At 40.3% G+C, this 13575-nt stretch overlaps 1 protein-coding gene across 1 annotated transcript; it reads right to left on the bottom strand.

Moving 5' to 3' along the window:
• Positions 1-4019: 4019 nt before the first annotated feature.
• NPTX1 (neuronal pentraxin 1) lies at positions 4020-10768 on the bottom strand. The gene is made up of 5 exons (XM_069750797.1): positions 10211-10768; positions 9556-9763; positions 8472-8716; positions 7570-7749; positions 4020-5272 (listed from the first exon to the last, which is right to left on the bottom strand). The coding sequence occupies exons 1-5, from the start codon at positions 10661-10663 to the stop codon at positions 5051-5053; spliced, it is 1308 nt and encodes a 435-aa protein (XP_069606898.1). The 5' UTR covers positions 10664-10768; the 3' UTR covers positions 4020-5050.
• Between the last annotated feature and the right edge of the window lie 2807 nt (positions 10769-13575).

Here is a 13575-nt window from a genome sequence, read left to right as displayed (position 1 = left end):
ATAAGTTGTTATCATCCTAAATGGGGCCATATACAGTATATTTATTTAATTATTTTGCAGTAGAGTCTTTTTTACTGCACTAGTACAGATTAGGTACCGTAACTATTAAAGTTTTTGGCTGCCCTTTGGCACAAGACAGTGAAACTCTGTCCAAATAGTGTAGACTTGGGTTCTCCAATGCATCACAAAACTATGAATTATAAACTTCCAACAGCTGGAGAGCCTTAGAATGGAGATATATATATATATATATATATATATATATATATATATGTGTATATATATACACACACACAGTATATATACATATAAGTCTGGCCTTTACAGCAGCACACTGGTATTGAGAAGTAACATTTGATTGCGGTAACATCATGAACTGTAAAAACAATGTATGATTAGTCCGAAACAAAAAATTTTCATAATTGCACCCCAAATGTAACCTGGGTATAACCTCCCAAGGTGGGAGATTTCACTTCCCTTCTAATGTACCTAGGGAGCCAAACCAAAACTGGTACCATATAATACTACATTAGTCTCTGCAGCAATCAGATCCATTTTACCTGTGTTCCTGCTTGTTTCTATTCAGTATAGACTACTTATATCAGATAACATATTGGGAGTTGTGCTCCTTTAGCTAAAGGGTTTGACTTTGTTCCTGAAATACTCTGTACTGCTCATACAAAGACCAGCTTAAAACAAATTGCAAGTTTTCTACCTAAGATCAGTAGTTTGCAATCCATGTCCATGATGGGAAATTAATTTTACATTCTGGCTTAAGGTTCATCAGGTACAGACCACTACCTCAAGTAGCTCAGTAAGATTCCATAGGATTATAGTCTGTCTCCAAATAGTTTAACATAGAAAACATAGAAATTCTGTGAAAATAAGTATATTTCTCTTTTTTTTTTTTTTTACATAGTTTGAGGGAGAGTAGCCCAAGTCTGAATGCACCAGAATGCATCTTTCTATGTGTATGTGTGTATGTGTGTGTGTGTGTGTGTGTGTGTGTGTGTGTGTGTGTGTATATATATACAGTTAGGCCCATATATATTTGGACAGAGACAACATTTTTCTAATGTTGGTTATAGACATCACCACAATGAATTTTAAACAAAACAATTCAGATGCAGTTGAAGTTCAGACTTTCAGCTTTCAATTGAGGATATCCACATTAAAATTGGATGTAGGGTTTAGGAGTTTCAGCTCCTTAACATGTGCCACCCTATTTTTAAAGGGACCAAAAGTAATTGGACAATTGACTCCAAGGCTATTTCATGGACAAGTGTGGGCAATCCCTTCATTATGTCATTCTCAATTAAGCAGATAAAAGGCCTGGAGTTGATTTGAGGTGTGGTGCTTGCATTTGGAAGGTTTTGCTGTGAAGTGAACATGCGGTCAAAGGAGCTCTCCATGCAGGTGAAACAAGCCATCCTTATGCTGCGAAAACAGAAAAAAAACATCCAAGAAATTGCTACAATATTAGGAGTGGCATAATCTACAGTTTGGTACATCCTGAGAAAGAAAGAAAGCACTGGTGAACTCATCAATGCAAAAAGACCTGGGCGCCCACGGAAGACAACAGTGGTGGATGATCGCAGAATAATCTCCATGGTGAAGAGAAACCCCTTCACAACAGCCAACCAAGTGAACAACACTCTCCAGGAGGTAGGCGCATCAATATCCAAATCTACCATAAAGAGAAGACTGCATGAAAGTAAATACAGAGGGTTCACTGCACAGTGCAAGCCACTCATAAGCATCAAGAATAAAAAGGCTACACTGGACTTTGCTAAAAAAACATCTAAAAAAGCCAGCACAGTTCTGGAAGAACATTCTTTGGACAGATGAAACCAAGATCAACCTCTACCAGAATGATGGAAAAAGAAAAGTATGGCGAAGGCGAGGTACAGCTCATGATCCAAAGCATGCCACATCATCTGTAAAACACAGCGGAGGCAGTGTGATGGCTTGGGCATCCATGGCTGCCAGTGGCACTGGGTCACTAGTGTTTATTGATGATTTGACACAGGACAGAAGCAGCTGAATGAATTCTGAAGTATTCAGAGCCATACTGTGTGCTCAGATCCAGCCAAATGCAGCCAAACTGATTGGTCGTCGTTTCATACTACCGATGGACAATGACCCAAAACATAAAGCCAAAGCAACCCAAGAGTTTATTAAAGCAAAGAAGTGGAATATTCTTGAATGGCCAAGTCAGTCATCTGATCTCAATCCAATTGAGCATGCATTTCACTTGTTAAAGACTAAACTTCAGACAGAAAGGCCCACAAACAGCAACTGAAAACCACCGCAGTAAAGGCCTGGCAGAGCATCAAAAAGGAGGAAACACAGCGTCTGGTGATGTCCATGAGTTCAAGACTTCAGGCAGTCATTGCCAACAAAGGGTTTTCAACCAAGTACTAAAAATGAACATTTTATTTAAAATTATTGAATCTGTCCAATTACTTTTGGTCCCTTTAAAAACAGGGTGGCACATGTTAAGGAGCTGAAACTCCTAAACCCTTCATCCAATTTTAATGTGGATACCCTCAAATGAAAGCTGAAAGTCTGAACTTCAACTGCATCTGAATTGTTTTGTTTATAATTCATTGTGGTAATGTCTATGACCAAAATTAGAAAAATGTTGTCTCTGTCCAAATATATGTGGACCTAACTGTATATATATATATATATATATACATATATATATTTACGTAGAGATCCTTTAATTTTATTCTTTTGTATACAACATCACATATAATAAATTTCCCTCTAGAATCGGATACAGAACACTGAGTTATCAAAATGAGGAAGGCTTGTGGGGGCATCACACCCGCCGGAGGCAAGAAAAAGGAACTACCCCGCCGATAGCTACATTATAAAGTATGGCCTGGGGGACGGGGTAAGGGGGTGTTTACACAGTAATTAGGCAAAAATACACTGTCATTCAAACAGCATCCATCATAAAATGGCATGTACCTGAGAGAGGCGTATTAGATTCAGTGCAAGTCTGAAATACAACAAGGAAAAGTCTGTATTTGACATCTTTAGCTTTAGGGATTGTCTGTGGCTACTTTAGCAGAAGGGGGTGCTATGGTCTTCCCTTACAGCATCTTGACAATGCAAGGGAATGGTCAAATATATAGGCAAGGGAGTACGTAGAGGGAGCTCCCGTGTGAGTTCCAGGGAGGAAAGTGCCCCTACCCAAATTGGCCCCTACCCCAAGGATCACTGGAACCTCCAAAGGGGGCAAAAAAGGGTTAAGAGAATTGTCTGGAGCGTCCCTTCATTCCTCTAGGAGCTGGGCCCTCTACTCTGGTGGCTATGGCTATGGGGCCCTCCTCACCTCAATGTTTGCCCATCTATACCTGGGCTTCAAAATAATATTTTCCATTAAGCAAAAATATAACATTTTTTTTTTATTTCCCTTAAATTCCATTAAGGCAAGCTCCACCTGCAGGACAAACTATGGCAAGATGTGGCTCTTACGACTTTGTAGAACTACAAATCCTAGCCGAAAACGTGGCAAGAAAGCTACAGTGAAGGTAGCAAAAGGGATCGGCTATTAGATTTTCTAAGTAGGGCATTAAAGGATCTGTCCAGAGTTAGAATACCAGCGCCGCATCTGTCCATAGATTGCATCTGGTATTGCAGCTTAGCTCCATTGACATAAAGGGTGGCTAAGCGGCAATACCACAAACGACCTGTGGACACTGGTGGCGCTGTTTTTTGTGTGTGGGGGGGGGGGGGGGAGCAGCCATGTTTTTCTAATCCTGGACAATCCATCCATCTTTACAGGTCCACACAGAAAACCTAAAGAGCAGCATCTTGCCAACCTCTCCTTTCCATAAGCCCAAGATACATTTTAAGACAGGCTACACAAATATTTGTCCGGGGAGAATTGACCCTAATCATGGCTAGTCGTGAAAGTGCTTGAAAACATAAGAAGAACTCAGTAACCCCAGCGTATGAAAATTACACTTATTTTTTTCTTTTTTCCATTTTGTTTTTTTTTTTTTATATACAAAGGGTTAAAATATAATTAGAACGCCTGGAAAAGTTTGACAATTCCTCTTAATAAAGCAGCGCGTTATCAAATCTTAGTTAGTGTCCTTGCAAAAGCTCACGATGCATGAACCCCTAATTTTCCCAGAAATAATCGTAGACCGAAACACGTCTAATGGGGAAAGGGAGAGAGGTGAAAACAAATGCAAGGAGATTTGTCATGCACACTGTAAAAGAAAAAAAAAAAAAAAAAAGGAGCGAAACGTCATTGGCAAGGAAATGAAATATTTACAAAGGAAAGATATTTCCAGAAAAAAAATAAAAATGCTACTTTATCGGAGCCCACCTCTTCCAAAAGGCGGGCTGTATTGTCTGCCATGCTCGTAGAATCTGCTGGAGTTAGTCGGTCCCCACTCCCAGACTGCGTGAAGGTTTTCACTGACAGTCATCAGAAAAATGAGACAATTGTTTAAAAAAAAAGCATACAAACAGCATAACAAACATCTATAATCAATACAAACCATTTATAGAGAAGAGAAGTCTAAAAAAAAAAAAGAAAAAAAGGATGAAAATAAGAAAATTAAAAAATGTGCTGAATATCGGTACCAGCGCAAGGCACTCAAGATTAACCCCGTTCCTGCTGGAGAGACTCGGGACCTATCATTGTGCAGATCCCTCCAGCAGCTAAGAGGTTAAACCCAATTGGCAATGTGAAAACCAAACCCAAAATTTAAAAAAAAAAAAAAAAGTGAAATCTCCCTAAAGAAATAAAAAAAGAATCCTTCCAGAATGAAATCTCCTTGCGTGCCTTTCTTTACAAATCTCTGATAGTTTGCTCCAAGATGCGTGAAAGTGTGACTGATGGTGAAAAGAAGTGAAAAAGATCTGGAATAGTTTTTTTTTTTCTTTCCGTAAAATTCAATAAAATAAATAAATAAATACACCCTTGTGGCTGATGAGCCCTCACTTGAAAGGCAGGTGCAGGATGATGCTGTTGATATCTTTTAGAAGCTACGAAATGAAATCCAAAAATCGGCAATTCTGTTCAGTTGATCTGACGACATGCATCGAATGTCCACTTGGTGGCGCCACCAAAGATCTCAATGTTGGTTTCTGCCCAACTGATGACATTACCAGTCAGTGCTTTGTTGTTGCAAGTTGCCAGGTTATAGACTTCTCCCACCGTCAGCTTTCTATCCCACATATTGAAATGGGCCAGTTCCCCAACGAAAGCCTGAGTGGCATCAAACCCACCTCCTAGGGTGTCCTTTTAGAGTACAAAATAAAGAGGAAAAGACAAAATGATGTGTTATATTAGATAGCAGAAAATCATTTATCAAAACGATTTGGACATGTATGCCCATAAAATGTACCCCAAATGAAAAACTCAAGCATGCACTGGGACGTCTAAGTGTCCTGGTCAATCTTCAGACCACCTTGCGTCTGTTAAAAGTTTAAAAAAACATTTTGCCCTTAAGTAGGCAAAATAATCAATTTTAGTCTGCGCATGCGCCAGTTTCAGGCCCTCTCCCACACCATCTGGTCTAATGCATGTGTGGGTAGAGCAACCACTGAAGATCTACACATGTGCTGGTTCTGGGCTTTCTCTTGCACCATTGGGTCAGATGCTTTTACAGTGCATTTGCCCATGTGTGGGGTGAGCAAACACTTCATGTCTGTACATGCGCTGTTTCCAGACCCTCTCCCAAACATTATCGGCAGTGGATTTGCCCATGTGTGCACATGTCTGTACATGCGCTGGTTCCAAACCCTCTCCCACACATTATCGGCAGTGGATTTGCCCATGTGTGGGTTGAGCAAACACTTCAGGTCTGTACATGCGCTGGTTCCAGACCCTCTCCCACACATTATCGGCAGTGGATTTGCCCATGTGTGGGGTGAGCAAACACTTCATGTCCTACATGCGCTAGTTCCAAACGCTCTCCCACACATTATCGGCAGTGGATTTGCCCATGTGTGGGGTGCGCAAACACTTCATGTCTGTACATGCGCTGGTTCCAAACCCTCTCCCACACATTATCGGCAGTGGATTTGCCCATGTGTGGGTTGAGCAATCACTTCATGTCTGTACATGCGCTGGCTCCAGACCCTCTCCCACACATTATCGGCAGTGGATTTGCCCATGTGTGGGTTGAGCAAACACTTTATGTCTGTACATGCGCTGGTCCCAAACCCTCTCCCACAAGTCATCTGCAGTGGATTTGCCCATGTGTGGGTTGAGCAAACACTGCAGCTCTGCCCATGCGCTGGCTATGGACCCTCTTCCACGTCATTGACAGTGCATTTGCCCATGTGTAAATCACTACAGGCTGGTTCTCATCTCACTTCTGGGTCATCGGGGCTGGTGCATACTCAAAACTGATTATTCCGACCAAGGTCAAGCGTTGTGTGCATGTGCCAATGTTCAGCCCAACTGCTAAAGCATTTGATTTTTTACATTGCTTGACATTTTAGGAGTCACCAATGTCAATCAAGGGCAGATCAAGATTTACCATGATATTTCGATAATTCAGTTACACCCAGATAAGTGGCACTACATACATATAATGGATATAACCTCTTATTATAGCACAAACAATGGTTCCACTTATTGCAGTAAATCCTGCTGACTGTTTCCCTTGGAGGGGTTCTCCCTTGTACTCTTTGTTGCCCCCCAATGATTACAGGTATATTCCCTTCTAAAGCAATTATGGTATATCTACAGAATATGTCATCAATCCCACCTCTGCTCCTCCGCATATCAGGAAAAGGTGGTCCCATGGGGACTTCGGTGGGGAGAGCCATGCACAATCATAGCCATCTCTCCATTGAAGCAACTACAAATACTTTGCATCAACCATCACATGTCATGAAACCCTTTCTCCCATAAGTGCTTCAGATAGGAATACAATATTTACGGACAAATATTGAGTAATGTTCTTGCCAGTGAATGCAATAAACAGGAATGATGGGGTTCATGAAGGTCTCCCACTATTGGCCATCAGGGGATTCAAAGATCTATAAGGTTAGATGTTACCTGTCTGACCTTTATTTCCATCAGATACGAGGAGGTGGAGAAATGATGGCCTCTCTATCCCACTAAATATTAAATCTTGCCTTCAGTTGAGCTACAAATTTTCAGTAATATTAAATATTGGACTCAGTAATAAAGAGATATCCCCACCGGATTTTGCTTCACAAGGGTTAAAAAAAAACAAAAAAACACTATCTTGACCCCACAATGGTGAGTCTATTACCTTTATAACTTTATACTTATTCCTCCTAATTAAAAATGTATTGGTAAATGTCTCGAACATGTAGGAATTTTGTGATGGATTTGGCTACTTATAGTAGGTCATTCCATTCTCTTACTGTAAAGAATCCTTCCCTATACTAATACTGGATATGCCTTTTATGCACATACAACTGGCGGATAACCCAGGGCACCAACTCGCCAGCCTTTTGCTATATGTTTGACTTTCCATGCATTGCATTGTGTTTGGAACTTTCCACATCAAGTCAAGTATACCCCTGTTCTCTAGTAAGAAAATAAGCGGCAATTACCTGCTCCTGACCAATCACCAGCACTCCCTGGTGTTTTATAGGGTGGTACGGGGCCAGATTCTCGCCACTTCCCCGTAATACACCATCCTGATAGGCTTCCCACACGCCATCTCTTGTGGTCCAGGCAATACAGATGTGATGCCATTTACCATCATTGATCACAAAGGGCAGTTTTGCCACCTGAAGAATAGAAGATGGGCATTCTCAGCAATGTGCAGCCATAATATTAATATATCTTTAGAATCAATGAGATCTGATGATGTAACGTAGATCATTGCTGATCATAAATAAATCTTCTGTTCTCTAATCTGTCAATCTATGCAATCATTTCACCTCTCTGGATTTCTGCAAGTCTAATAATTGACAGCACATAAAACCAGAAATAATCCTACATATATTAAATACACTTCAACATATTATTGTAAACCTGAAATGGATTCATTTTTCCAACTTTTCAATTCTGTAGCCAACAGAAACAATTTAATTTTTTGACTATAGTACACCATATGGCCATTAGGTGGCGATATAATGTATATAGCAATAGCAGAAATAATAATAATCAATTACAATGTTATGCAATGATTATAATGTGGTAATATATTAGGATGGTATAACTGGTTTATATTTGTGTCCACGGCTGGCTGTGATAGTGTATAACATTACTACAAATAATAATATAAAATAAATAATAATATTAATAATAATTTTGCTACTAATAATATAAAAGAAAAAAATACTAATCATTATTAAACAAATATTACAACTAATAAGAATATAAATTAAGGAAAAATAATGAATAATAATAAATAATATGACTAATAATATACATTAAAAAATATATAATAAATCAGTAAAATGTAATAATATGATTTTTTATTTTTACAATATTGTGGCTTTAATACCTTATCATTAATGAGTATTTCCATTGGGTTGTTCCCCCACTCAATGAGAACCAGTTCATTGGCTTGGCCAGGCACTGCGTAAGAAAATGGGGTGCCAACACCTGGGGAGGCATTGGATTTCAGCCACATGCAGACGGTGAACGCATACATTTCTGGTAGACTCTTTTTCACTTTGGCATACATATAGTTAGTCCTCAGAGGGAACGTGAGTTGGAACTTGTCTGCAGGTCTGTTTTCCTTTTGACCTAAAAAAAAAATTAGAATTGGAAATCAGTGTAAGATACAAAAATTTTAAAAAAAAATGTCCGGTGAGATCTTTCCATGTTTTCTTATGAGCAGCAGGGGGCACCAACGAGGTAGCCCCGATCATCATCGCATTTAATACTAGACAATATACAAGTGCTTTGGGTTGTAGACTTTACAATGCTGTAAAACAACCGATTGCAAACACTGATCAATATTCTGCTGGCATCGCGCGGTAAAAAGCAGCCTGAATAGACCAAAACACAAAGCAAACTGTGGTCTGGGAGGATGAAAGAGCTAAATCCTGCATAGGTCACCTAGACCTGAGAACACATCTGCAATGAGGCTACAACAACCATGGTCTATGCAGGGAGTGAGCGCAGGAGATTGCATAACAAACTGCAAGGCTGAGATCACTCATGGAAAGACGTCAGGCTTTTCTGGCGCTTGGGACATTGGTGCCAACCTTATCATTATGTCTATAGCTCATGATATTCATGCATTACTAGCAAAATAACCAACATAAAAAAATAATCACAAATCCTAATTTTTACATGGGCACTGGGGAATAATTAGTCCTATCCAAGCTTTTATGGTCACCCCAAACATGGAGGACATGATCAAGAGATCAGTAGATAGAAAACATAATCTTTTGTAGATGGTTCTCTGACTGGCAATATTCTTACAATCCATCATGGGACAAATTAGCACCAATGGACCCGTTTTTACAGGGATGATCCTATGCCACAATTCAATGCCATGTCTGGATGACCTATGAGACGGTGCATCACGATAACTCTCATCTATGAACACAATGGTACCTATAAGTTTATCCCATCACCTTTTTCCAAGTCTGTGATCCTCTGCTGGAGGGAGGTCAGGGCAGTCTCAATCTTTCCCCTCAGCTCTGTCTCATTCTTCAGGTTCACCTTGCCCTCTTCTAGGTTGTTCACCCTGGAAAGAACTTGCTTCTCCAGGTCATCTATCTTGGTTTGCAGCAGATCTTTCAGGCTGGTGGCTTGGGCAGAAGCATTGCCTCTGCTGTACTGCTGCAAGGTGCAATGTCAAGCGTCAGTAAGAGGATTGTCGCAAGTATCAATAACATGACACTTCCTTAATTAAACAGCTCGCTACCAGCTTATTGACTTTGAGGAGCCGCGGACGGCAATGGAGCAAGTTCTTATCGGTGGCATGGTTTACCCACTGCATGACAGTTATTTTAGAAGACAGTGCACTGCACAAAAACAGATGCGTTCACCCATACCTTTCCCCAAATTTTATTACAACTGGACACATATAGCGTAAACAATGCCCAACAGAGAAATGCAAAATTTTTTTCAAAGCTGATCATCTCCCAATGCTCACTCGGGAAATCTGGAGCCAAGAGGAAAGCTAAGGACGGACTCATCCATATAAGCTCATTGATTGGGTGCAACCCTATTATCAATACTCTATATTGACCGTTGAGTGATTACGTAATCAAGGGTCAGACTCACCTCCAAGTTTTCCAACCTGGTCTTCAGACTTTGTAGCGTTTGCCCAAGCTGAGTGAGTGTCTCTGCTGTAGGGGTTCTGGACAAATCTCCCATTGTGTTTTTGGTAGTCCCAGTTTCTTTTTTCCTGGAACCTGGGGCTCCAACTTTGGGTTCGCTAGGAGGGATCTCCAGAATCGTTTGCCCCTCGCACCTTGCCAGCTTGCCTGTCAGGTCCCTGATAGTATCCTTTTGATTCATGATAGTCTCTTTTTGCTGGATGACCGTCTCTCTCAGTTGTAAGATGGTGGTCTTCAGGTCTTCTGTGGGACCACTGTTCTGCATTGACGAAGTGCACATATCCATGTCAACAGGCACTGAAGTGCAAATAAACCTCGTTTGTGCAAAATTCTGAGCAGACCCCCTTAGAAAAAAGAAGGAGAGGAGTAAACATCTCCAACAAGCTCCTGTGATCATGGCTTGGTCTTCGGTGAAGTCCCTTACTTGAGTGTATGGAGTGCTGGGGCACTGATGGCTTTGTCTATGTTCGGTTCAGCACCAGGAGCTGTCCACTGAGTGATTACCCTGCTGCAGTGCCAGCCCTTTATATAGTGTGGGGAGGAGGCTCAGCCTCACACAGGGAGGAAGGAATTCCTTTATAATTGTGTTGTGACAGGCACACACAACTTTAACCTCTTAATGTCTGTACTGTGTCTTCGGCGCAGACAGGAACAGAGCAGAGATGGGCAGAGGACCCATTAAAAACCCATTAATTAGCACTTAATGAGCGACTACATATGGTCCTTCCACCTACCATTATAAGACCCTTTTTTCTCCAATTCCAATGCTTAAAAAATAAGGGCATCTGGCCAGTAAATGGTTATGGGATTCCAGCAGAGTAAAAGCTCTTTCTTTTCTTGCACGAGCATAAATGGCCAATAATCTTCAAAACTCCGCAATATAGAACGTAGTGTAAAGTTTATCCCGGAGACGTTTCTGCATTCAGTGAACGAATCGATAAGAAAAGAAAGCTGCGGCTTGTTGGACAGCTCCAGGCTATGGATCTGCTAGGTATATTAGTAAAATATCATTCTGGTTTCTTATATGGCACTGACATATTCAGCAGCGCAGTACACAGTCAATTTCATTCACACTAGGACAATTTCTTAGGATTTTTTTTGAATGTTGAAAGTTAACAGCCAGATTCCCATTCACTGGACAGATTTATGGCCCCCAGCGCTGAAAGCTGCCACCGTGATGGCCATATAATACCAATTTGCAGCAATTACTCAATACCTATGTGAGACAAATGCCAAAAAATTCCTCTATATTAATAACAGAGGTTCAGTTCACCTTATTCCTCCAAGTATATTGTAATCCATCATCTTCTCTTGTCTAATCATGGGTTCAGTGAAAGCAGGGGATGTAATAACCACTAAAGTGTTGATGGCTATTGGGCAACTCCCCAGGGCTTTTGCCCATTTTTCTGGAATTTCCCAAAGATGTGAATATGATATCCATCGCAGGTATGAGAATAGCATTGGGGATTCATGCATTGGATTTATTTCCCTGACTATCTGTAAATGGCATGATTTCAGGCATTGAAAAAGAATGCAAATGGAAAAATGAACAGTCAGGAATGCATTTTTTAAATAAATAAATTCATTCATTCATTGTATTTACCCCTTCTAAAGCCTGATTCTTGGCCAATAGCTAATAGAGTTCAGGCACTGAATAACACATGTTATGAATGGTTAGCATGAATGAATGAGATATGAATTGAATTCCTTATAAATTGAATGTTAACCAGCGCTTTACAGTTTGCACACATTAACATCACTGTCCCCATTGGGGCTCACAATCTAAACTCCCTATCAGTAAGTTTTTGGAATGTGGGAGGAAACCAGAGAACCTGGATGAATGAAAGGTGAATTAAATTACTTAATTTTTTTTAGAACTAAACCTCACTCAGATTTCTGCATGCAATAAACATGAATGAATGAATGAATGAATAAGCAATGCATTCATTCATTGTATTAACCCTCTATAATGCCTGATTCTTGGCCAATAGCGAATAGATTTCAGACACTGAATAACACGTGTTGTGAATGGTTAACATGGATGAATAAATTAATGAGATATGAATTTAATTCCTTACTTTTTAAAGCAATGCCTTAATGTAATGGAAAAAATATTGACTTTAAACCTGCCAGGAATGTTTATTGCGTGTTTGGGGGGTCCTTTGAGATGTAGAAGTACATTGTAAAAATTCCTGAGCTTCCCTGATTCTGCCTATGTTTTCCTTTTTAAACTGAGTCACTCCATTGCAGAAATATTCACATTTGTTTCTTCTGAAGCACACTATGTGAAATCTCTGCTTGCAGTCCACTGAGTGTTTCTTCAGAGTCTTCTCTGGTGGTGTGTGCTTTTACTCCTCCCTCCCAGATGCTGCCAATCACACCTCAGCCACTGATCTAGCAGTCTACTAGTCTCAAAAGCTGCCGAGCTGTGATTGGCAGTGTCTATGGGGAGGGGTGAAAGTGCACGCTCCCAGAAAAGTCTCTGAGGGCACTACAAGCAGAGATTTCACAAAGTGTGCTCCACAATAAACAAACATTAATAATTCTGCAATGAAGTGATGCTGCGGAAAACGAAAAAGAGAGGCAGAATAAGGGGCGCTTAGGGGGTTTTAAAAGGTATTTAGCTCAATTTTATTTAACTAGTGAAATGTCCTTTTTAAGGGTTATCAACTGGAGAACACAGAGTGTGAGGTTCGGCAGGAAGGCTGGCATCTGGGGCTACAAACGTAGTGAAAGAAGTCAAATCAGCATTTGAAAACATTGTGGTGCACGAAATGCTGAAAAATCTGTACCAAGTATGCAAACACTTAAAGAAGCCTCAGTGCTGATCTGGAGCGCCCTTCAATCTTGGGATCAGTCAGATTCCACTAGTGATATGCCATGACTTTATAGCAGCCCTTTAAATCCTTTTTCACTTAACATTGATGTCTATGCGACTCCTGCACCTACATCAGGATTTCTACAGTGTTGATACTAAGGCACTTTCACACGTGTCAAATTTATGCAGTCTGTTGAAAAAAAAACTAGGAGTGGATTAAAAAAAGAGAGAAATGACACACGTGTGAGAGCAAGCAATGAAATAGGGCGCACTACCAACATATAAACCTAATATAAAAAAATATATCCATAAATACGGGGTGCAAGCGAGTGACAAAACGACCAAATATAACCAGCAGAAAGAAAAGTATCACTCCAGTTATGCACACCACGTATAAAAAATGAAAACATAATGTAGGAAAAAACACAAGATTTTATTGACACACAACATAATAAAACATACTTAAAAACAGAAAGGCAAGGCCCTGTCCA

The sequence above is a fragment of the Ranitomeya imitator genome, chromosome 2 (assembly GCF_032444005.1).
Source record: "Ranitomeya imitator isolate aRanImi1 chromosome 2, aRanImi1.pri, whole genome shotgun sequence".
NCBI lineage: Eukaryota > Metazoa > Chordata > Amphibia > Anura > Dendrobatidae > Ranitomeya > Ranitomeya imitator.
The sequence above is the reverse complement of the archived record's forward strand: the minus strand, read 5'-3'. Positions and strand labels throughout refer to the sequence as shown.